The sequence below is a fragment of the Temnothorax curvispinosus genome, unplaced genomic scaffold (assembly GCF_003070985.1).
Source record: "Temnothorax curvispinosus isolate PA1 unplaced genomic scaffold, ASM307098v1 QBEX01012727.1, whole genome shotgun sequence".
Taxonomy (NCBI): Eukaryota; Metazoa; Arthropoda; class Insecta; order Hymenoptera; family Formicidae; genus Temnothorax; species Temnothorax curvispinosus.
The window spans coordinates 40,682-66,729 of NW_020222507.1; the positions used below are offsets into that span (position 1 = coordinate 40,682).

Here is a 26,048-nt window from a genome sequence, read left to right on the forward strand (position 1 = left end):
ACATTAAGCACAAAATTAACAATATACAGAAATTTAAGATATACGACAAAAATATTTAGCCAACACATTTAGTAATATTCAGTGGTTATTGTGGATATTAACTAACAGTCGCGAGTTTTAAATGGCAATTTTAAGCTAAAATACTGTTCGAAATCAAAATTTAAATTGTTTAACTTTATATCGTTTAACTTCGAGTGTAATTTTTTGGAATGTCAAATGATAGCCTGAGAATTTAAGTAAAATTTATCTATTGACAGCCACTCCACTCTGATATCCATCCACTCTGATGTTAGTAAAAATTTATTAAATTTTCAACTATATTTGAAAGCCGCGCTTGCGTGAATTTTACGGGCGCGTCAATCAAAGGTTTAAAGACCGATGATGCAGAAAAAAACAAAAGAACAAACTAACCGTGTGTGAAACGTTAATCAAATACGGGTCTCAATCGTCCGTTTCTGTCACGGCGATACCTCGTTCCGTTTCTCACGATCTCATTTCGTTCCGGCACGGTAATGATGTTCCTCCTGACTCGTCTGTTAATTTTGCTTCCGTCTTCCGTGACAACCGGCGTCTTCGCCGACAAAATGGCGTCGACCTCTTGCGTCTCGGGTGCGATTTCTTCTACTTTTTTACTGTCAGCCGCCGGCGTTCTTTCAGCCATTGTAGCGATTCTTCGATTGTCGGATCCTTAAACGATTTTCGATAATCCTATTTTTCCCTCTAATCTGCCGTCAAATCTTCAAGGGATCTCTGTCTGTAGATATTCCAGAATTTGGCCGTTGTTCCTGAATATTAAGTAATTGTTTTGAATTTTAAATGACAATTTTAAATATGAAAGACAGAAAGAGAGGAAGAGAGAGATCGGCAATATTTTCTACTTTGAATAACATTTTGAAATATGTTATAAAGTCTTGGAAACTTGAATAACATTTAAACACTGAAATAAATTTTCTTAATTAATTATTTCGAAAATTATATATTTTTCAATCTCAAATCATATTTTTAAATTTTAAATGGCGTATAATTTTCACGAAATGTAAATAGCATTTTAAAACTGAATGCTCAATATCTTTATAATTAAAACAATGTTGCTCGATTTTTGAAACCATTTTTATATTTTTCTGTATTTTTCTAACAGCTTTAGGAGAAAAAATATAAGATATCTTAAACTAAACTGTGAACAATATCCCTCAGAATGAATGCTATTAAATTATTATTCGCGCTTTTATAGCAATCATTCTTTTATCGTTTATTAGAGTGACCCCGAAATATTTCCACATTATCGATTCGATTATCCCTTATTGCCATATCGTGAAACTCGATATTTATCGTCTTACACGTTATCAAATTTTAAATATTTCTCTATTTTTAAATATACTGCATATGAAAAGTAATATTTAATGTATAAAGTTACATTTTCTTTTTCCAAGAGATGCATTTCAATGTATTAATTTGGTTAGATGTCGTATCTTAATTCTTTTTTTTTTTTATATAATGCTTGGAAAAAAATTAGATAAGAAAATTAATACTTTTACTTGCCAGAAATCGATTTATAGATGTATATCTAAGCTCTTCAAAAGTTCTTGTCGACGTTCGCGATATTACAGCCCATTGTAAGAACGAATGTATTTATCTGAACACATGAATGTGTTATCTTTCAGCGCGATTTAACGTGTTTCTCACGGTGTCCCTTTGGTTCACTCGACAACGATTTTACGACAATTGAGGTCTCTCTTTCTGCTCGCTCGATACTCGGTCTTATCGTTATCGGTTGCTATCAATTGGCAAACGTTAAGCCTTATCGCAAATAGCCTCTGCGCTCTTTATTGCGTTCTAAAACGGATTCCGGGATTAGAGGCGTTCCACGAGGCCCTCAGACCCGACGAAGCGCTTTCGACTATTATTGCGAGACGAAAAGCAAACGCTTCCAACGCTGTCGTCATCGTGCGAAAGTAAATTCGGACTACAAACGCGGCCGGGAAGAATGGTATGCAGTTACAGTGGATTACAGTTAGACCCTGGAAATTGCAGCTGCCGCGGGGGAAAGCGTGGCAGGCAAATAGAGAAGGGCACGCGATCGATTACTAGAGATTCCCCTTTAATCTTCTAGTGGCAAGCGGTAAAATCTCACGAACTTCCTTTCGCGAAAGAAGTGCAAAGCCTCTCCTCGAGTCTACGAGAAAAATAGTTCGGTTACCGAGCGATTAAATCGAGCGGTTAAATGCAACGCGCGCGTGGATAAAATATTTAACTATCTCTTTTAGGAATAAAAAAAGTCAATCTAATTTTACTACACTCTTAGATTCTTTGTCACTTATATGTTGAAATTAATGTCCTCAAGTTCTTAAGAATTTATTTATATGCCACTGTTAAAATTGAATCTTTCAGATAAATGATTATTAATTTAGATTATTTGTAGGCAAATTTTTAATTTAATTTAATAATCGCAATAATTTTTTAAACAAATACAAGATTACGGAAACTAATGGTTAGTATTAAATATGCATGATACATGTGTGTAATACCTATGTATATCGTTCGCGTGTACACTGACACTAACGCAAACACTTTATTTAATACCCAAATATAATATCGAAAATTAAAGAAACAACGCAATTTAGAAACATATTCGAAATTTAACTGAAAACTGAAAACAAGGGTGTCTCGAATCAAAATTACTATCGATACTTACTCTCGTTCACCGTCTAATTACTCGCGACCAAACTGATGACTATTGGCCGAACGGATCGACGATGACGGGTTGACTCTTGGCGTATGGCAAATGGCAGGTGGCGGTAACTTCTCGGGGATTTTATACGCACACAAAAAAAAAGATGCCATGGATGATGGGCCCTTAGCAACAGTTAGCGTGGAAATGATAATTTAATATAGATTTTGCGAAAGACAATGAAAAGATCCCGTTGAACCGCGCGTCAGTGATCATTTTTCATTTAGATGTGAATAACCGAAGAGATTCTCACGATGAAATATACCGAGAACGACTCGAGACGGTAATGATATGTATACCTAAACTAGAGAATTGATGACTGACGCGATCTTTCAAGAATGTCGTGTAACCTCTTAAGCTATATATGACAAACATTTTAAAACACATTCGTGATCTCGAACAATATTTTTAACATCTCAAAAGTATTGATATACCGGGAGTTTTAGAAAAGTCTTCAATTTTTGTTATTTGTATAATTTTTCATGTCAAATACATAGTTTAGGGAATGAAAAATTAAGTTTATAAATTGTTATTATTTCACTTTGCAACTACTTCAAACATCGGTAATTTTTTAAATATTTTTTGCTTTATACATAACGCTCTCTGAAAAACTTCCATCAGACTTCTTCTGCAGACAATTTATTGATAAATTCGTAACAAAGTCATATTTACCACTGAACATTTTAATAATCGAGTTTTAAACTAAAACTGTGTTAAAGAAGACGTTACTTAAAAATAATTAACTGTGAAGTGAGATATTTTGTCACTTGTCTCGATTTTCGAAGCCCGACAAGTTTGAAGTTTTGATAGGGAAAGACCGACTGAATTTGTCAAAGGATATACAGTCTCTTTCGCGAAGTTTGACGTTCTCATAAAATACCTAGAATATTCTATGCATTTTAGAAATGCCTCTCTCCGACTTCGGTTATCTACACCGAGAGTGGCATCTCGATATTAGAGATTTAAGTGACACTCATTAAATAATTGCGAAAGATATAGTAATATAACGTAATTTTCTTCGCGGAGATTTTAATCGAATAACTAATAGAAAAGCAAACGCGTTTCATGCTGCCGCCATATGGAAAAGTAAATTCCAGCTGGTTGAGAGTGCGACAGCGATGAATGAAACGCGATTACAATGGACTACAATTAGGCTGCTAAAATGGGGCGAAATTCCGGGAGAAAATGTCGTCCGACCGTCGACGTTACCGCGCGCAAATAGAAAAAACGACACGTCTTCTCTGTAGATCAATATTTTAGAGTGAAAACAATTAATGTGATTTCGGGATATAGAAGTAGAACAAAGGCAATGTTGTTATATTCACGAGTATATGGAATATTCATTCATTGTTTGTCTTTAAATAGCGGAATAACACCGCTCGCTCTCTTTGAAGGTGTTGAAACAATATTATTGTAGATTATGTTATAAATTAAACTCCCGAATATATAACTTTGATTAAAGCCTATAATCTTCTAACGAGAGTTTATAGAATCAAACAGCTAAATAATTTAAAGATGTATGTCGCTATAGCTATATGTAGTAGAATTTTGTTTTCTTGATTATTAAACAGTGTAGAGCTAATCTCAGAAATTATTCATAAACAACATGGTATCATTGGGACAGAAAAAGTGTAAAAATCGCAATTTTGTCCCATTGTTGTACTTGATATTGTTTAAATAAATCATTAAAAAATTGAAAAGAAAATATAACCAGAAAATTTTAAAAAACCGTAATTGCAATTTTCGATATCATAGAAGTGTACCATAAAAATTTCATTCATTTTTACCGTACATGAGCAGAGTTACATATTACGATATTTATATGCTGGGAAGTATCATATATCTATATATATACAACTTCTGTAACTTTTAAAGCAAATATCTCAGAAACGGGTGGACAATCGATCGCAAATTTAACACAGGTTTTTGGGATATATAAGTACTGAAATACTTCAACAAAACTTTTCTCTCAGTGCACAATGTCTGTAAATTTCAGCTTTATCCTGTTATTTTGACATAAGCGACATACATCTTTAAAACGGCCAGATTTCGAGCAATTAAAGGACGTTGAAAATATATTTAATAATTTCAATAAAAATATACAATTGTGTTAACGTTTCAAGCCTTACTTGGCATTCTTCAGAACCATAAAAAAGCTAAGAATAACACATTACAAATATCACAAGTAAGGGTCAAGTAAGGCTCGAAACGTTAAAACAATTGTATATTTTTATTAAAATTATTAAATATATTTTCAACATCCTTTAATTGCTCGAAATCTGGCCGTTTTAAATTACTTAGCTGTTTGCTTAGTCGAGCGAGATTATATTGTTATTTGTTATAGAATCAAATTTTGCAATACAGCCAGGTCAAATCTGGGGAAGTGCCGTGATAAAGTTTTCCCGGGCTCTTGAAGTTAAAATTTCCAAGCTAGTTGTCAAAGCTCGTGAACAATTACATTTACAAATCTTTAATTATTGTTACATTCTGCGACCATTTTGACTATTTAGTAAGGCATTTACGAGACAAAAGACAAAAATAACGGCAGCTTTGGAACGACTTCATTTATGCAGCTCGACGCCGGAGGATTAAATAAGACGTGAACACGTGGACATGACTTGACACAACACGATTATGTCATGGAGAATTGCGACTCTATTTCTCGACATCTTATGTATATTCCGGAAATATCTGCATATTTTCTGCCGCATACCATTTTTTTTGTAAAGCAAAATATATAAATCTTGTTCTCATGCATATTTCGTTGAATTAAATCTGAGAAACTTCTGAAACTTGAAGAGCGAGAAAAAACGTGGGATTTAAGAGCAACCGTGGAGAGTCAGGAAATTTTCAAATTCCTCTTGTTTAGCAAATCTTATGCTGCAATCCTGGCAGCAGTCGTTTCCGCGACAACGGGAATACCGTGCAGAACGTAACGCTTTGTAGAGACTGCGAGGACGCTTACTTCGTTGTGAGTGAAATTGTTTTCATGACCGCCTTCGCTTAGTTAGTTTTAACAGAATTTCGCCTCCATAAGCTCGTTCTCGACATCTCTCTCTCTCTCTCTCTCTCTCTCTCTCTCTCTCTCTCTGTCTCTATGGCTTTCTCTCGGTTGAAAATCTCGTCGTAAAAGCCATACAAGGTGTGCTAAAACCGCGTGTCCTTCCACAACCTCTGGTTGAAGTATAATGAAGCTATGAAAAAATGATAATTGCTATAATGGCGCAGCAGCTACGGAATTATTAACTAAACAAAGTAAAAGAATTTTGGCCAATTAGCGGAAGCGTCCAATTACAGATGCAGGTAACAAACAAATATGGAAAATAAAATAAAGCAAAAAACACTAGTGATGTTTTCTTTTATTAATATTCGTAATTGAACTTCGTCTTAAAACACATTCAACTTAATACGTAATTATTAAGGTATTAAGGTATTTAATAACGTTAAAATCCGTATGAAAAAGTTATGGTAATATTTGAGATTTTCTACGACCGAAAAATTGAATATATTCCAAATTTATTATTTAATATGCTGAATTTTATAGAAATGTCGTGCGCTTTGCGGTAGATATTTTATACCACGGCCGAAAATGTGAGTAATATAATTAACCGTTGCCTATGTGACTAATAATACGAATAGAACTCACTTTGATGCGTCCTTGCGAGGCGCATTATGCATTACGTCTCGCAAAAGCGTTTCGTTGACGAGCTACGTATGGAATCAAAGAGACAACGACGATGACGAAGACGCGAGGATGATAACATTCGGCACCGCGACAGCCGCGTCGTTCCTTCCCCATTGGGAATTTCTCCACCTCCACCTCCACCTCCTCTTCCTCTTCCTCCTCTTCCTCCTCCTCTTTCACTCTCGGCTATCTACGCGTTCGTGCATCGTTTATTTCGCATCAAGTGCAAGCTAGGGAATCTCCGTTTCACAGATATGACAGATTCTTTAGGGAGACAGAGCAGAAACTGAATTTCTTACAATCTCGAATGAGAGACTCGCAAGTCAAGTGGGGAGTGTTAATTAAAACAGTTATTAAATCTCTGGCGTTCCATTTTTCATTAATTTATTTTCAATTTATTTACTCGTTTTATTTTATTTTATTGTATTGCATATTTTATCTTTTTATTTATTTATTATTTTTTATCAATCGAGTTTTATCATTCTTGAATTTTCTAATTTAATTTTTCAAGCAATTAATCTGCTTGAATATTCAACTCACTCATCATTTGCATGGATCCAAAACTAACTTTACTTTTATTTTATGTATACAGCCTTTTCTTTTTCTTATTTCTTATTAATTTATTAATTTATTTTGTAATTAGAGATTCTAATATCTATATGATCTTATATGTTTTGTACTGCATGCCATATCTCTTAAAAAGGAAGGAAACCTGACAGCTGACAAACAAAAGATGGGACTTAATAGAGAAAAGAGAGAAGGTGAGATCTAAGCACACTAGTATCTAGGCCAATGACTATCCAAGCAAACTAGGATCAAAGCCAAGCCTTATATGCTAGGACTCCTTGAAATCTGGGTGCCAGGAATTTGGTATTCAAGGAAGTTAGCATCCAAGCATGTTAGGACCCAAGAAAATTAGTACTTAAGCAAATTACCACCCAAGCAAAGTAGGATTATGGTGAAGTCATATACATGGTGTTTCCGGCTATTTCAACCGAGCCACTTTTTAAGCAGTCAATTTGCCAATCTTTTAATCGCTGACGTGACAGCAGTAACAATTTTCCGGAAATCCGAGCACGAATAAATTTCTCCGAAGTTTGATATCGAATCTCCATTCAGATAAAGTTTACTCGAAATTATCTGAGGTGGTAGATACAGTTACGTTTCTGTAGGTGACTACAAGCGAGCGAGTAATCCGTCGAGTTCCCTTGAAGGAAAGATTGGCTAAGTTTGTCGAAGGATCAGTAGACTGGAAGGAAATGCAATCGGTCGCGAACACCTTGCATGTATCCCACGCTTCCCGAAAGCCAGCTTCCTTGTTCCCAAGTTCCTTCGGATCTTTAACTCCGCGGCTCGAGGGGGGGTGCATTATAATTACTGGTAATTATGTCAGTTCTGTATCCAAATGAAAAATTCACTTAGCCAAGGTCATGCAGTTTCCCGCTCTATTTCGCGCCCGGACGGTTAAACGAATTATCTGCTAGAGAAGAGTTAGCGGATCTAATTTGTAATACGGTAACCGGCCTGGGCTCGGGCTTTCGGCACGGGTCACCGCGTTACCACGGCATCGGGAGTTTGCGAAAACCTCCGAGGCACATGCGCACCTAATTTATACGTTTAACCGGTTACCTTATTATCTCCGACCTAACTTGCGCCGGAATTACGCGCCGATAATTATACACGTCACGTCCCGGCATTCTTATGGAACAACTCGAGAATAATAAAACGTACATGCGCGTTTTGCCCAACGCATGATGATAAGTAAATAAATAAACACAGCACGAGTACACAGGGGGAGCAGATGAAATCAATTAAGGTCAATTTAGTAGATAATTGGTACGTGAGATTTATACGTAAAATTACATGGAATAATAAAAATTCCTTTCCTTCGAAAAGCATATTTGGAGCAAATTTTTTTCTTAGTGCATAAAGGTATGCATACAAGAGAAACATTATATTAATGCAGAATAGAAATTAAAAACGAAAATTTTCTGATAATAAAATTAGATACAATCGCGGCATTATAATACATAATTCACATTCAAGTTTGTCTTTCCGAATAAATTTATGTCAATTAAATCATATTAAACAAATTAATATAATCCGAAATATAAATGAAGGAAGTTATAAAGCATATTCGCCGAAAACTAAGCAAAATCTGACGTATATGTGAATATTCTCTTAACATTAAAATTATTTATGTTGATGGTACAGGTTAAAACGTTGTTGCTTTTAGTTAATTTCATTCTCTATATAAATTAAATTACGCTCACCACAACAACATTCCTTCTACTATGCGCTTAAAATGTTGCTGTAACGCAATTATCGAGCGGACACCCACGGACATACATATTTAAATATACTTAACCGAACATAATACTGATTTTTTTCTCCATGAAATTTAATACAATCTACCTCATTCTGTAAAAGCCTTACGGCTACGATCCTTATTATGTGTTTTATTAAGTAAATTTTAAAAGAGAGAGAAACACTATCTTAATTGAGATTTTATATATTGCTATCCGACATTTTTATAAAACATGCAGTGTTGTTCCTGATAAAGAAAACCAATTTACAATGTGGTTAAGTGCCTGCTCTAGTTAATTACATATTTCTTATATAATTATTTATTTATATTTGTTTATTTATAAAAATTTTAATGCAAGTTACCCTTGCGCTAGCTATTATAAATTGCAGGAGTATTTACGTGCACTTAATCGAACAATAACAAGACTCCGACTCTACTTAACTTAATGGAAGGTGAAGTCGTGCTTTCGTGAAAGCGATGATAATTCGAAATTCCCGTTGAAACCCAGGCCTTTCGCAGCTGCAATCGATAATCGATACGACCAATTTGATGAACACGGGGCCGAGATATTTCCAGCATTCCTCACCTTCCTGGCGATGAAGTATGCAGATATCATACCCCTTATAGAATCTTATTATAGCCCGGCGAAAATTCTTAAATATGCCCGTATATACGGAGTGCTCTGAAACAATCGCATTTTCTTCCAGCTGTAAGATTTTCGATTTGAGCTCGATTTCTCTGTCACGGCAATCCGTAACCTGTAACGGTAAATGTTATCGGAAATTATAAACTGTAATTTTATATAATTATTATTTAGATACCACAATAATAATATTAAATCTCAAATTTTTATTAAAATAAAACTCTAAATTACAGACTTGCAATAAAGCTGCAGATTATAAAAAGAAATATAAAATTTTGCATGAAATGTTAACGAAAAGATTTGTATAGCAAAGCTCTATCGTGTAATTCTATTTTTTGTTTTGTATTTACGTATGATATTTTACTTAATCTGATTTCGATTTAATCTGAATTTAATTCATTGCAAACGGGAGACTTGTCTGTTCTTCTCGCAATTTTCAAATATTTATATATTGATTGACGTTGCCCGGTAGAATAATTGGATTAAATGCTGCAGGAAGAATCCAACCAACAACCGCAACATTGTTGGCTGGTTTTTGCATACAGGACGTGATCCAATTAACTATCTTCCTATGTAAATAAAATCAAATTTTGCCTGCACCGGATAAGAAAAGAGCTCGAAAGAAAACAGTGTCATCTTGTTAATATATTGTATATTCGCGGTGAAAAGCTTGATTCATATTATACATAACAAAATTACCGAGTGCAACAAGTTTTCACAGAAGCAGGCGTTGAAAGAAGGGAAACAGAGCAGAAGGCGATATTAAATCAATATTCAATTTATTTTGATGGCAAATTTAGATATGTTGTAAATGTGCTGTCATATGAGACGAAGAGTTAATCTAAAATACGAACGGAACTCAGTTATGCAAATTGATTTAACCGTTCGGAGAGCTTTCAGTTCTATTCCGAGAACGGCCATTTGAAGTCTCTGTCAACAGAGCAAGAATCTATCTCTCTCTTCTTGTCTCCCTTCTCTGTTTCCCTTCTTTCTCACTTTCTACGAAACAATACAGTGATATTAATTGTTGCTGGCCTCCAACATGGAAATGGAAAATACTGGCTTCCGCGAAATATTATCCCAATCTTGCTATATAGTTTGGACGGAAATTTTTGCGATTTCATGGTAACAATGGCACACGCGATGGTATATGATTGCCATTTTCGTATTTGCCTTCGTTCTGTTCCTACGTTCAATTCCGAGATGTTTTTCAAAAAAATTCGCAAAGTATTTCCTCTGTCTGCAGCAGGATATGAAACTAGTCACTGCTGTCTCAATATATAAAATTGTTGCCATACGGTCTATAACGATGGACAATGAAATAACGCTTGAGCAAAATCTATTTCCCGTGAAACTGGATTCTTGTGCTTCGAAACGAGATATTGTGTTTAATCTCTTTGAATTTTCATGCGTTGTAAGAAGTTATATTCTCGTTATATTCCTTGACGTGAACACAGAGATAATTATCTGAACTTTACATTTTAATACGTTTAACTCGTACGTACGTTAAAAAAAAAAAAAAAAAAAAAAGAACGATTGAAATAAAGTTCCACGCTAAAGTTTCCATGTAACTAAGAAATTAAATTTATTTAGTGTTCGATGTCCGAGTGAATTAAAACGCTTTTGCTATGTAGCTAAAACGTTTCCACTTCACTGGACTAAGTGAAATCGCCATTCACCGAAATATCCGAGCGATGTGTTCGCCGGTAGCGTAAATTCGCTCGCAATCGCACGTCGGAAATAACGTCGCTCTCCCTCGTTCCCTCGTTTAAATCCAAAAATGCAAAATTTCACGGACCACCGCACGCAGAAATCATGGTAAATGTCGCCGGATGGAAAAGAACGGGGCTATGTCGCTTCAAAGAATGCAATATCCGTTTAAAGGAAATTTGTTATCAGCGCAACTGCGAACGCATCGTAATTCTTGCAAATCAAGAATCGATACCGCGGCCAACTATCGAAAGAGGGGGATTCAGACGTTACACAGGGTGTCCCAGACCTGGGCGGTGCCGTCATTCAGCGTGGTTAAAAATAATTACGGCGGTTTTTTCAATATTGAGAAATTAATTTTAGACCTAAATAATTAAGAGACGATTTTGCATTGACAGTTTCGCAATTTCGAAGGGAGAGTAATATCTTGCATCGACGATCAAGTTCCACGGGAATTTTAATAGAAACGTTTGTGCGAGATATCGAAAAAAAAGAAATTCTTCAGAAAAAAATCGATACGGGATATTATACAAGGCTATTGAATGTTATGAAGTGGCTGCTGATATCGTATATCTCTTCTTCGTACAAAGCAACCATATTGCGTTTTATGCCGGCGGAAGGATTATCGGGTTACATGAGTCGAGAATCAACGGAAGATATATTGCACGCATAATCGGCTGCAACACGCGCACTGTTGAATTATGCATCGGGAGACACGAAGCAAGAGAATTTGATTTGATGTTAAAGATTATATAATAAAACGAGAGCGCAGCAGACACGTGTAATCCCAAGAGAAAACGTGAAATAGCGTTTTAATATCATCACTTTTTTAATAACGTCACTTTTCATGTATGAATTCAAATAAGATTTTAGAGAGTCTGCTTTTCCGCTTTTCTTGTACAATACAAATTTTTCTACATTTACATCCTAGAATTTTTCTATTCTTTTCACATTTTGCAGCGTTTTATGAATATAAATAACAAAAGAGACCTGTTAAATATTAAAGGATGAATTTTGAACCAATATCTTTAACCTTAAGTTAAATAACATTTTATTATTTTCAACATGTGCGTGTAGAAATTTATTATCTTGACACAAAACAGTATTATTTCAACTCCATTGGTTTAATGAAATTAACAACGTATTTTGAGTAGAAGCAGTGATAACTTATAGGAATGATTAAAGATAACTGAAAGTACCTAAATATAATTTGACACTAGAAATTTAACAGTGTGTTAAAGCTCTTGTCAATTTCTGAGGACGCGGGGAAATGCAATTACACAAGTTTGCGCAAATACCAGTTAGGAACAGATGTTAATTACTACTTGAATTGCGTAAAAACAGATGTTAGTTTCTATTACTAATCTAATTCCGATAAGAACGGCGCGCGGCGTCGACACGTTCCCGTTTCTCTCTGCTGCCGAGAGATTTCAGCCCCTCGAAGTAACTGGCGCAAGTCGGTCGCTCAAGTCTAATGTGTAAGCCTATCTTATATACGTGGGGCCCCGGGGTTTAATCGCAAAACGTTTGATTTATCGTTCGCAGGGGTACCAGCGGTATCGACATAGACCTCCGCCGAGTAGACATAGATCAGTGCCCGTTGCCGGCTGGATCCACGCAGCTGAACATATTCGCCGCCAGCGACAAGTGCAAAAAGCGCACCACCGAGGTAATGCTAATTTCTCGCCTCGTTCTTCCCGAGGATCGATGTTTCCCGCGAGTGTCCTTCCCGGTGTCGGGCGCGACGCGCGCTTAAACGTACCATACGGAATAGGGCAAAACCACTGGGGAGGTGTTTTTCCGCGTGGCGACCGACTCTATTTGTAAATGCCACTGTCGACCCCGCCGCGCTAGCATCCGCCGCGCGAAAAACACCCCGCTCGCGCAGCGTTTTTGTCTCGCCTAACAAACCGCGTGCGCGTTATCGGTGTTTTACTTTTCATAGATTAAAACTCGCGGAAGAGAAAAAGAAAGAGAGTGTGGTAGGACTGGCAGGTGAATGCGTCAGAGGTTTTTTTTATGTTTCAGTTAAATTTCTGTTCGCAATTATTGAGTTTTTACAGTTTAAATTTTACGGATTTTGATATTTAAATTGTAAAGTGAGTCACGTATTTTTCTTCGTGGATTCCTTGACAAATTTCACGGCACGTTTGCTGTAGTAAGAGCCTGAATGGAACCAACGTTAACCTCCCTCTTTGTAACGTGATTTTAAATTCTCCATTAAAATTTAAATTACAAATTTTTAACATCTTCGTTATTATGGAGATGTCAGTCCAAATTTTTGAAAGTTCAGCTGTTCCTCACGTAAGAGTATAGGTAAATACCAGGAGGAAAATCCTGGAAATTACGGGAAATCTAGAATGGCAAGTACATATCACTTGTCGGCCGACGCTTTATGTAAACCCCAAACTTTCAACCTCGTGTTTTTCCGAAACCGCGTTTTTCCGATTCGCGGCAAACGATAACTCACGAACTTGGAGAGGATCGCAATTTGGAAAGAACGTTTTCGAGCATCCTTCTCCCCGTCGGTCACGTGAACTAGGAGGCTTTCGAGGGGTAAAATATGTTCGTTGTTATAAAAACGATATAAGAACCATTTTTTACGTTTTTTTCACTCTTTACCCTTCATGACGCTATTTCGTCTCATTTTGTCTGCGTTTTTTATTTCTATTTTTATTTGTTTTCACTACGTTGTTGGACTGGTTCATTCTGCGGCATGGTCGTAGTTTATCGCAGATATTTATTTTAATGGAGATTTTCATTATAACTGTGATATTTTTTAATATTACCTCGTTTTTTCACTTAAGCGGTAATAGCGCTACATAAATGTATACGAAAGACAATGTATTTCGCCATTTTTTACGCTACGTACAATCCCTTTTAACAAATTGTTTTTATTTCTACTACTTTAAATAGATCCCGTGCAAACTTTAAAATTAAAGTATTGCACATTAAATCCGGACGTTGAAATCTTAACACTGATTTTAACATTGACCTATTTTAAGTGAATTTTAACACGAGGTCTTTAATATTGACTTATTTTAGATTAATCTTAATATGCAATTTTTCTTTAACTCTTTCGGATAATGAGAAATTAAATTTTTTAATGTCTAAAACATCGTTTTGAAGATTAATTAAAATTTTTTTTTGTTAAAGCAATGTCCAGTCAAAACGTGCTATTATGAACGTTATTTTAAGTTGTAAGTTAAATCAATACATGCTCGCGAAGCACACTAGATAAAATAAACTTCAATTTTTCAATGACACATTGTAATGAAATATAGACAAATTTATAATCAAGTGGGACACTCGAGCGCGAGTGTCCAGCCGCGAGATCCATGAATCAGATCAGCTATCGCGAAACAATTCCGATGGATTATAACCGTCCACAATAACGAAAGGCTTGAACACGTAGCACTGATTAGATACAATTGATCGTTTTGTCTTCTATTCGCAGTGCATCGCCATTCCCGGGCTTGGCTTCCGCCGCGGTAGTTATCGATGCGTTTGCAAACGAGGCTTCTACTACCCGGACACGAAATCGGACAAGAGGTACTACAATGGCACGGTCATTGAGGAAGAGTACGAGAGATTGATGATGGTGAGTATAGTTTAAAGTAGAACTAATGTGTAAAAACAGCTTCGCTCTCCATTTTCTGCTTCGCAGAACGTTTAATGCTCTTTTGTAATATCTTCTTTTTCTCAGAAATACAGAAATTACTGTACCATAGAAGCAGCGAAATTGTGTTAACAAAGTATGTAAGGTATTTAAATCTTCTTAAAGTCTTTATCAAATTTTGATGAACCCCATCGCAATAACGGCTCCTTTACCTCTTAAATAAAGTCGATTATGTACACCTCAGCATATTTATGGGAGAATCTCTCATTAAACTTTAAACGCGCCCAAAAAAAATGGAAATATACACATTGTATCTTTCAATTCGCGAAAGTTTACGGGAACAATTGATTTTTGATTGAAAAATATAGTTAATGATTTCGTCGATGGATTAAATAACTTTGTCCTCTGTATGATATTCAATTATGATCGGAAAACAATTATTTACTCCGAAAACACCAGAAAAATAAATAATAATTTCCCTCAAATATTTGAAAGTAAAAGATCGACGATGCGGTGTGCAATTTGAAGCACATTTTGATGAATTTTCGATAAATTTGGTTCGCCGTTATTGCACATGTAAAATGCGGTTTGAATGGAATATCCAGCGTGATATCAGCATCGCATTCCACACTTTCGTTCCGTTCGGTTCTCCGTTCTATAAAGCTTCAAAAACAGGATCGCGGAGTGGAAGATCGCAGCGACAGCGCAATTAGATCGTCGCTGGTGACAACGGCGTTACAACGTAGCGCACGTTACCGTGCATTCTATTACAGCGGACGGCGATGAAGAGACTTTTTTTCCAGTGCAGTTTTCACGTCCGTCGGACCAGCCGTCTGTGCTCGTAGAAGCGAAATGGGTATTGACAGCGAGGCGCGATGGCATCTATTGTCACCGCGTGTTACGTATCTTTTGTGATTTGATGGGCATTTCCATCGCCCGCGCGCGCGCGGTAAAACTATTTTCCAGTCGCGCCCTTCAGTAGTTGGCGCGACCGTTTGTAACCGCGAACGGTTACAATGGGCGACGTCTCCTCCGCCGAATATCCTTAATAACTGGGAACCCGGGATATTAACGACGTGTCATCCTTTTTTTTTCGGTGAGCGCGTCGTGGACAGCGATGTGTGCATTGTTGGCTTGAAAGAGCGCCAGAAAGAGGGAAGTTGGAAATGATTATTTCAGTTTTTCACGAGAGACATCGCCTTCCTCGCCATTGCGAAAGAAAATTGGATGAGAGAAACTCGGAAATTATTATTCCTCTTGTTAGTCTTTCATGCAAAATATCTGGTAATGCATATCTTATATTATGCATGATTTTTTAGAGGTGTTTCTTGCTCTAAAAATCAATCTCTTAAATATGACTTGTCTTCTTCTAGATCGAAACAGTACAATTATCTTCAATGCCGTCTTAATTGTAAAGATATATTAACTTACTGATAATTTTTTTTGAAAAAATTTTTTGCCACTATGTTTTTCAGGAATTATATTTTTCCGATGTACGTCAATTCTAATTAATGCTTAGGCATTTATGGCGGAAATTGTATCTGAAAATACTGCAGAGAAGGGAACTCGCGAAGAGGGAAATACGATCGCAGTATAACTAGATATTATCGATTATAGAATAAAGTTATATTCACTAAAACCATAGTCTTGAAGTCCAATACAAAGTGTATTTAATCCGTAATATGAAATTCGAATAAGAAAAGGAAATACGCGCGTCGCGTCGTATTTATTCTCGAAAGTAAAAGAATTTCTCTCTTTTAACTGCAGCAACTAATTTCGAGGAACAGCTAGCAGTTATCGCACCACTTCTTTGCGGAGAGTCTCTCCTTGAGAGAAATAATTTCGCGTTGTTTGTCAACAGGGTGAAAAAAACCAATATGCCGAGAGCGGGGTGTTTGAATGTCTGCCGTGCGCCGAGGGGTGCGAGTCCTGCGAGGATGGCTCGCCCTGCGTCGTATCCCTGAACTGGCTGATGCGAACGGCGATACTTATCCTGGAGTGCTGCATCATCGCTTGCCTGCCAGCCGTCGCTCTTTTCACATGGAAATACGGGCATGTGAAGGTAGGAGCCGCGGCTCTTTACGTTAGACCCTTCCAAACTATCGATGCGGCATTTAACGGAGACGTTTCGCCTCGTTTTCACAAATACAACATGCTGCGTAAGCGCGCGCTCTCGCTCCTCTTTAACGCTCTATATATTTATATAGGATTCTCATGTAGATAAATATAGCTGATGAAGAAGTCTGCGAATTAATATTAGCGCACTTTTCATCTTTTCCACCAGAAGCAGATTTTTTTAGTAGTTTACAGGCCGGTATCTACTGCCTCTTAATTAAGCGAGAGAGAGAGAGCTTTTGAGATGAGGCAATAAAAGAGATTTCAAACTTATATTTCTTTAAAGTCTTTCAATATTTTACGACATTACCGATATTTTACAAGAGAATATTCCTCATTCGCAGGGAAAAGATTCTCCATTGCAAATTAATCTTTATATTTCGCAAGCTCAAAGCTTAATTCTCAAAGCTTAAATAAATCCGAACAATTGGTTCGGAAAGATGAAGTGCGGAATATATTTCAAGGCACCCGTATAAACGCGAGTCAATAAATTTCTAATATCATGATAGCTAATAGAGAGAACGTGTTCCACAAGCGTATAAATCTTTAGTCTACCCGGAGATAAAAGCCCAACAAGGACTCAAGTAATGTCCGTAGTGAAATATCTATGTAGATGACATTCCGTCCAAAATCCATTATTTATGCGGGAGCAACGTAAGGCCGCGTAACGTCCGCAGTTGGACGGCATTTAAAACGACATTTTGATTTATTATGCAAAAATGCGTTAAATTCATAAAATTTTGCGAGTCGCACATTAAGTTTTATTCATTTTAAACTCGATTTGCTTTAAACTGACTCGTGCAGAGTAATCTCGTTTTCGCGTAATACTGTGTCTCTTTTATACCTCAATACATTATATACATAAATATTTATGCTTCAGAAGCGCGATATCCTATCGTTTTCCGTCACGAGTGCTATATTCTTAGACTTCCGACATGTTCAATCCAACAGACTCGTTTAAACGGGAGGATATCTGAACGCTGTGACAAAAGCTCAGCAGTAGAAAGAGAGTGCCGTTGTCGCGTTTACAGCTTATCTTAACGGCCGATCGGATAAATCGAGGTTAACACGTTAATCCTGTTCAACTTAGATCACAGCCTCCGATATCGTGAGCGATTATTCGAAAGGCTCTTATCACGGTGGTGTAAAGTTACCGGATACTGTGCAAGGTCTCTTTAAACGATATCTGATGAATGAGTATCTCGTGACCCAATAATTATGTCACGATGCCCATACATTTCACGACTATGCTTGTGAGTTATCCCAATAATTTGATATCACCCATTTATCTGAACAATTACTCGAACAACTTTTCTTCTTTTTACTTGTGAAATTATATTATCTCGATTATAATCATTATTCGTGATAAATTTATTACATTATCTCCAGTTATATATTCAATTTTAGTATTTATCGGAATAATTATCGACGTCCTCTCCTCTCAAATTATGCAACCGCGACGGATAAAGTTTCAACTGATACAGATAAAGCTTCGAATAAATCGAACGGGTAAATAAACATGCAGATACGGGGCCCCCTCGCTCAACTCTATATTCAGATAAATCCTTTTTTCGATCAAGAGCTTATTCTGAATATCGGCTATCGGGCTTTCTTCTTTGTCGCCGTAACTCTTCAAATAATATTTGAAACCCGTCTTCGTATTAAAAGCGCGATTGCGAGGAATCCTTTCGACCGCGAAGTGTTAATTAGTCCTTCTGAGCTCCCAACACCTTCATTCGCCGAGCTCTTGGGCTCGTGAAATAGCACCTCGCAGCCTTTGCCTTTAACGAGGGCGAGAAGCGCGGCGCTGCGTTCGACCTGTCTAGATATCAAAGAGGTACTCTAGGATTCGACACTAATTAACGCAATAATGGCACGTGGCGAACTCCCCGGTGTTTTTGCGACGGTAATGATCCGGGAATTTCGAGAAAGGGGCAGACTAATGAAGTTTTCGAAGAAAATATAATCGACGTATGTGTCTACGAAAAATATAAGAGAAAGGAAATTTCTTCCTCTGCTCTGTGTTGGTCTAGTTTCCTATTCTAATTACGCAGTCTTGAGCATTTGTTTTTTGTTTTTTTTAGTTGCAAACACATATGTTGTTTGCATTTTTAACACTATTGAATACTCGATGGAGCTTCTCAATGCTAAGCTATTCAGATATTTATAACACGGAGCTTCGCCGTATCTTTAAATCATATATGTACTTTAAAATCATATCAGATGATGGGCACAGGCATAAATCATCCCGCGTAAAACCATCCGCTTTCACGAGAGATACTTGCGACGTCGCGAATGCGAAAAAGCAACATGAACAGTTCTAGTGGAGACTCGTTTTAATTGAAAGCAACGGGTAAAAAAAGGAGCTAAAGAAGGAAGAGGAGAGATGGTCGTGGTGGAGATTCAGCTGCGCGTTTTCGACGATAATTTCGCGGAATTTGTGACGAGTCGCCCCGAGTTGAATCTCGCGCAGAGAAACGGCCAGATTTTCCGTGGTATACTGTCACCGTAATCCCGAAATTGGTGGCGTCGAGCCATCGTCGCCCGTAGAATGGGGCTCCCTGCCTCTTGATTTTCCTCGGATGGGATCCCAGCCTGAAACATGCGACGTGCCCTGAGAATCCCATGCATTAAAATTGCGCGTGGCGTCCTGTAAGCTCCCGTAAAAAACGATCCTGGGCGGGATAGAGGAAAAGTATTCGATGGATTCAAAGGAGTACCATTACCATATACATATAATTCTCGTATTAATAAAATAAGAATAAACGCGAATCTTTTAAACAGTCTAATATATATTGGAAGGAAGCATAAGTTGCGCGTTATTAATTTCCTGATTTTCAAAATTATTCTTCTTGAAGATAAATATTTTTATATGAGAAAAATTTTATTCTAAATTCTTTTTTTGCGACAGATCACTCCGTTTTTTATTGTATATTCGCAGTTTGGAGATCTTTTATATATAAAAATAATAAGATAATAATTAAGATATTTTAGAAGAAATTTTTGGAAACGGAGAACAACTGATAGTTTTATTGAAATTAATTGCAAAGTGTTTTAAATTATCGCTACTTTATCACTGCATGCTAATTAAGGAAAGTAGGATTACGTATGGTATAATTAAAGTCAAGTATGTTTTAATTAGATTTAGAGATGACAAGACAAAGGCGGACGGAATAATCGCTTTCTTATTCTTTTCCTTGACTCTCTTGACCCCATTAATAAATCTGGGAAGATAAACGGCGATGCGCGCAAGTTTAGCAAATTCGAGCACGACTAAAGTTTCGGTCGTTCGATGTCCTCCCGCAAGCATCTATATTCGAGTTACGATTTACAAGCTTAATATCGTGGCGTAATCAGTCTTATGAAGTGGCACATAATATATATACCTACGTGTGTTCAGATAGCTTAATATCCCGCCGGTCGTAATAATGGTCCGCGTCTGCGGACGTAACGTGGATTAAATCGAAATCAGAATAATGGAACTCGTGTGTATGTGTATTATAACGGATTCACGTAGAATTCACGCAAACTCTAAAGCTCTTTTAGGCAAAACACAAATATTATTCTCTTCCATTTCGAGATTGCTTTATTCAAAAGGATCGAAAGATCGACGAACATCTGACGTCTGATTCGACTCGGCGAGTGCGATCGTACAAGTTAAAATGTTAAAATAACGTATTTTAATTATCACGCATGTGTGTTTCGGGTTTCGGTAGTGAATTTGATAGCACTTAAGGATTTGCTAATTGAAATGCCATTCTCCGAGATTAATTCCGTGAGATAAATCACTCCTTAACGGACGATCTGGAGCGCGTTGTATTAATTCATGTTACAAGTTGCTTCCGCAATATCCGGCTCAAGTTTACACTCAAGTTCATGCAATAATAATACCCAAGTTTGTACCGTAAATTGTATGAATTTCAATCACACCATCGTATTCAACATTCGCATTAGCCGACGTCTGGAATTTCACACCTGGCAAGTTTGTTCGTGCTCTTTAGTGTCAATTTGAAATTCTGAATATACAATTTCTAATTACAACTAGATAACCGCATTGTTGCCAAGTAAGAGACGGAGAAGCAGATTACTTACGATTTGTCGATCTTTAACTTATGCAGTCGAAAGAAAGATAAGGCCTCCAAAGAGTTTTCGGTTTTCGGGTGTTGCCTAACTCTCTAAAGTGGTCGAAGCGATCGTTTTTCGTTGGGAAGATCGTTAGGGGACATTCGTCTCCCGAGAAGAAGTTGGCGAACTGCAGATACGTCCTTCCTGGTCTTACCGCTTCGGTAATTCGTGCAAATCGCCTTTTGCCAGAAAGGAAACTGCACTTTACCGCTCGTAACACTAATAGCCTATGTAACTCCCGAGAGGGTCAAAAGCGTGGTTCCTTCTTTCTGTCCCCTCTCCTTTCTCTTTCTCTCTCTCTCCCTCTTTTTATTTGTCACCCACCCAAGATAAAACGCGGTGCAAAACGGGGTGAAACGGAAGCAACAAATAAGTCCGTCCTGGAGCGCGCGAATGAAACAGTCGAGACACGCGAACGGGAAATTAGCTTTGTTGCGGGAGACGAACTTTAACTCACTTTATTCGCTATTATTCTCCGCCCGGTGTTCGCGCTGCGGCGGATTTTGCGGCACTTCCCATCGCGATGCCCGCGACCTTTCCTTTACTTCAGCACGTTTCTTGAATATCGTATGAAAGCGCAAATGGATGAAACTAGGTGCGACGCATTTATAACCCGTTATCGGCTTTAAGAATTCAGTTGGCGGCCGTAATAATACATACACCACTGACAATGAGTATCGCGCTTACAGGAGTCCGTCTGTAACACGCCGCCGCCGCCGCCGCGGACCGCTCATTAAATATTATATTATCGCGTTATACGAGTTTCATTGTATTATGCAAAGTATTCCGTCTTCATTAATATCGATCTATCTTCCTCGGCAAACTATAGGCTGAATAATTTATGAGTTGTGAGCAATTGAAAGATTTAAATTTATCACAGATATCACACACAAATGTTGCAGTTTTGCACAACAGGATTACTTTAATAGAACTGTAATTTATGAGTTAAGAGAGCGTGGTTTACCACAATGTTTTTCTTTATTGGCCACAAGCCTGCCGTTCCACTAATGGGTAGTAAAAAAGCGCCGTATACATATTTCAAGACGTCGGTAAACTAACATACTTTTTTTCGTCGTCGGCTAGCACGTTAGCAAGTTAAAATATTCCAAGCTGATAGCGCCACGCTAGTTTTTTCCACGGCAAAAAGTGTCATGTAAGTTGCATGTAGCTGACTTTTTAGCAATTCACGGGCAGATTTGAGGATAGTCTCAAAGGTCGTATTTGCAGAACTGTATCGTTGTAATATTTTTTTCCGAGAGAAGCGCAAAATAATATCTAAAAAATACGAAATACTGAATATAAAAATTATTTTAATAAAAATTATTTTATCTACAGTTATTTCACCTTTAATTTCTCCCTTTCTAGAATTTCTTCATTTATACTTGCGATGTGTATTTTTCGTAACTATGTATTTTGGAAAAAATTTTTAGTACCGATAAAAAATATAAATATTTTAATTAAAGGTACAGTAGAAGATATCTAGCATGTAACTGCATATTTCAAAACTATTTTTGACAGGACTGCAAATACGATTTCTCTACAGTCACTTTTTCTGACTTTTAAACATAACACACTGCAGTGTGTATGTCTAATAAAACATGTTGTATATACAGTGTGCTCTTTGATCGCACTGCAATCTCTGCAAATAAACAGATTTTGTTCAACAGAATAAACCGAAGTGAACAGCGAGCACGCCTAGATACCCGCTCTATTCACTTGTGTATAACCAACATGTATATTTTGAATATAAACTTGGGCAACACAATGCTGTGGAAACAGCTGGCAACATAAATAAAGCATTTGGGAGATACTCTTAAATAACAGATAACCCGGAATACCATTGAGAAATTTCACGTTCTGTGGTAGTACCTTTGAAAATAAACGTGATTAGTTTCACCCGCGGTAAATTCCGATTACCGCAAATAATTAGAAAAGCAAAACTGTCTGTCTAATTTAAAGATAATGTATATTATTTTCGTAGTACTGGCAATGAGGTAAAATAAGTATCGGAGAAGACGAATTTAAGGAAGAGGGAGTAAAAATTTTCAAAGCTTCGTTATACAAAAGTATGCCGAAGAATCTTGAGGATTTACGGACCCGTGAATCGAAAACTTTGACGTCTCGAAAGTCTCCGCGTCTATATAAACTATCGCGTAGATCGAGGTCATTTTTTGACAGATGCGATTTCTGCCAGTTCGCATCAAACGGCAGGAGAGACGCGATCTTCCGCCCACTGCTCTCGTCGCGACTCTGATTTTATTTACGCGTGTTCGGTCCCCAGCGTCCCGTCCCATCGGCATCGGCGCGGAGTTCACAAGTCAGCGGCGCGTGAATGAACAAGCAAACCGATTTGTTGCAGGTGGTACGAGCGGCCAGCCCGGTTTTGTTGCGCGTGATTGTCCTGGGCGCCTTCTTCATATACTGCACGGTAAGTGGGATCCTCACGTCGCGTCGTCGCGTCGTCGCGTAGTCGCGTCGTGCTGTCTCGCGCGTCGCCTCACCTCACATATCCCTAGAACGTATTTCATATTCATGAGGGTCGTGTGGCGTCGGCGTCCGATAACAAAGCCTCCTCACGCGTGTGCTTACCGCGCGCAGAAGCCGCGCGGTGCATTCTCCGCTCTCTCCTGTGCCGCATGCAGCATCCCGTCGCGTCGGTTGCATAACCGCATATGTCGCGGCGACTGCACCGCCCTAATGTATACACGCGCGTCCTATGCGCCAATTATGATAACGCATAATTCGCGGTATCGCAGCACACATCGGTCGCGAACATCGTGTATTCACCAGCTATTAATGGCCCTCATGTTTTGCTAATTAAAGTGGACGTGCCGAATGTAGGTATCGGACAAAGGGATGCGTTCCATGAGCCCGCGGCCATCCAGTTTCCCATGAGAAATCGTAATCCATCGGCTCTCTATCTCGTCTGTAATTATGACTCTCTTCTCGCAATCTGTAACTTTCAAAATATTCCAGAGTTATGAAGTAGTCACTTTAACTTGTGTTAAATTGGAGATCTTTGCAATTAAGCAGATTTCTCGAGAGTTTTCACGAGAGAGAGAGAGAGAGAGAGAGCGATTCAAAGCAGCGCGTCTCTGATGGCGTCCCTCAAAAGAAATGAGGGCTTTTTATTATTCATTATTACGCTTATTATACGCGGATTATTATCCGATGGGGTATGTTCCCGCAACATGATGGAAGTTCGCCCACTCTCGTTGTCAAGCGCGTAGATCACGTAGCAGTAGCATAAAATAATTCCCAGACATCGTATTCTGGGTTGTTCTGAGTTTTGACCCGTAGTGACAGCTGCTGTGATACGTATTCCGCGCACGTTCTTACGTGATATATCGGGTTGATAGCAGAATTTCTATCACATTTCGCAAACCTGCTTTATCGAATCCGGAACGGATCCCGTCGACGAGAAGTCATTTGTATAAACGTAAACTCCGGGGATCTCTCACGTATACACGATCTACGAGTTCGCCTTTCGACGGAACGACCCACAAGATACCTGTTTAAGTCATCGCGGGAAGCTGCTATGAAATGCTTAATTAACGTTCACGAGACACAACACGAGACACATTTAATTTAACTTGATAATTCCCATCGCACCGCGTTTATTGTAAGCGGTTACATCATTACTCGGGCATTATCGCATGCAAAAAATTTAAAGCGCTGCAGTTACATCGCAACATCGCACTAAAAAACGCAATTGTATTATTTCAGGAAAAATCACGTTTTCTTGCAAATTCATTCTTGCAACGTACGTTGTAAATGAGGTTTTTTGCATTCGCCGTTATTTGTTTCAAATTTCTCTTACTTGTGCAGAAAGATTTCTTGGAGAGATGCGACTTTTAATTTAATATTTTTAAAAGAATTTTGAAACAAAGAATAATTAAAATGTTTTAAAAAAGAAATCTTGTTTTAAGACTATATAACGCCATTTCGCACTATTAATTGTATATACATATATTATCGTATAAATTAATAATTTATCAACTATAACGCATCGAGACGTAAACTATTTCACGCACATGTGTCGTTCCACTGGAAAACTGTTAAATGATAAACTTTAAGCTGTAGTAATTAAACGGAAACTGGCGCAGGCATTCGGTGTTTACGGGAGGTGTTTGTGCAGGAAAGTAGTTATGTGACCCTCACTTACACGAAAGTTGTATACAGTATACGTCTCTCGGATTGTAAAATTTACTACGAAAGTTTAGCTGAAGTGACAACAAGTATGTTCTCAGTAAATACAGTAGTCCCGTGTGGCATTCGGATCAACAAAAATTAAACCTAATGTTGGTACAGATTTCCTTGAAAGGACGGAAAGCGGAATTCTCGTAAAATATATTATAACTCTAATGCTCCTTTCCAAGATATCTAAACGTATAAGATAAGATACTTAAACGCGCGCTCATGGATCTCTGCGCGAACATCGAGCCACGAACGTCACGTGTAAGTGTCGGCAACGTGACCCGGCCTCTCCGCGTCCAGAATGGCGACGTGATTTTTCTCCCGCTGGAGTAATGGCACGGCCGTGAAGGGGTTAGTATCAAGGTGTAGCAGACGTTCTCCGAGTCTAACTCCGGGAGCTCGTCGCTCGTCGGGAGATGGAAACGTGCCTACGTAATGTTTGCTCTTACGACGTACGAACTCCCGGATGGCTTCGCTTAAACTCGAAGTACTATTCTTAATGGGACGTCATTTGCTCGCTTACGGAGGGTACCGCCTCCCGTTTCTCACTAAACTTGGGTATTATATCTCGCCGAGCGAGAGAGCCGCTGCACCGGTGTAAGTAAATCGCGCGCGCGATACAGTCCGGAAAGTCGGCGAAATCTGGCGGAACCACCGTCGAATTTTGTGGTGCGTGCGAACCGTCCGTAATTTCTCCTTGTTCTCCGCAATCCGCACTCCTGTCGGGCTGTTTTATTAAGACAGAACTCCGTTTCGCAATTTTACAATATTTCCGGCGGTTTGAACCTCATTTTCGAGCGTAAGAGAAAAAAATTACGGCCCAGTTGCAAGACGGGAATTTATTACATTTTTTTACAACGCGTGTACATTTTTTTTATTTTTATTACGTAGATGTATTTTTAATAAACGCGAATACGC

General features: G+C 37.9%; 2 protein-coding genes across 4 annotated transcripts in view; one reads left to right on the forward strand and one right to left on the reverse strand.

The window, feature by feature from the left end:
• The window catches only part of LOC112462714 (probable G-protein coupled receptor CG31760), a 55,647-nt gene that overhangs the window by 21,425 nt on the left and 8,174 nt on the right, over positions 1-26,048 (forward strand). For both annotated transcript variants that reach the window (XM_025028633.1, XM_025028634.1), the window contains exons 2-5: positions 12,620-12,743; positions 14,532-14,675; positions 16,555-16,755; positions 23,293-23,361. In XM_025028633.1, the coding sequence (XP_024884401.1) occupies positions 12,620-12,743; positions 14,532-14,675; positions 16,555-16,755; positions 23,293-23,361 (538 nt within the window). The remainder of the gene's footprint in view (positions 1-12,619; positions 12,744-14,531; positions 14,676-16,554; positions 16,756-23,292; positions 23,362-26,048) is intronic.
• LOC112462715 lies at positions 18,996-23,278 on the reverse strand. 2 transcript variants are annotated; one of them, XR_003041690.1, is made up of 2 exons: positions 20,901-22,175; positions 18,996-19,403 (listed from the first exon to the last, which is right to left on the reverse strand). XR_003041690.1 is itself a non-coding variant. In XM_025028635.1 (2 exons), exons 1-2 carry the CDS (start codon positions 23,231-23,233, stop codon positions 19,175-19,177), a joined length of 432 nt encoding a protein of 143 aa, XP_024884403.1. In that variant the 5' UTR covers positions 23,234-23,278; the 3' UTR covers positions 18,996-19,174. The 2 variants fall into 2 exon arrangements, 1 of the variants encoding a protein (XP_024884403.1); XM_025028635.1 differs by lacking the exon at positions 20,901-22,175 and adding an exon at positions 23,031-23,278.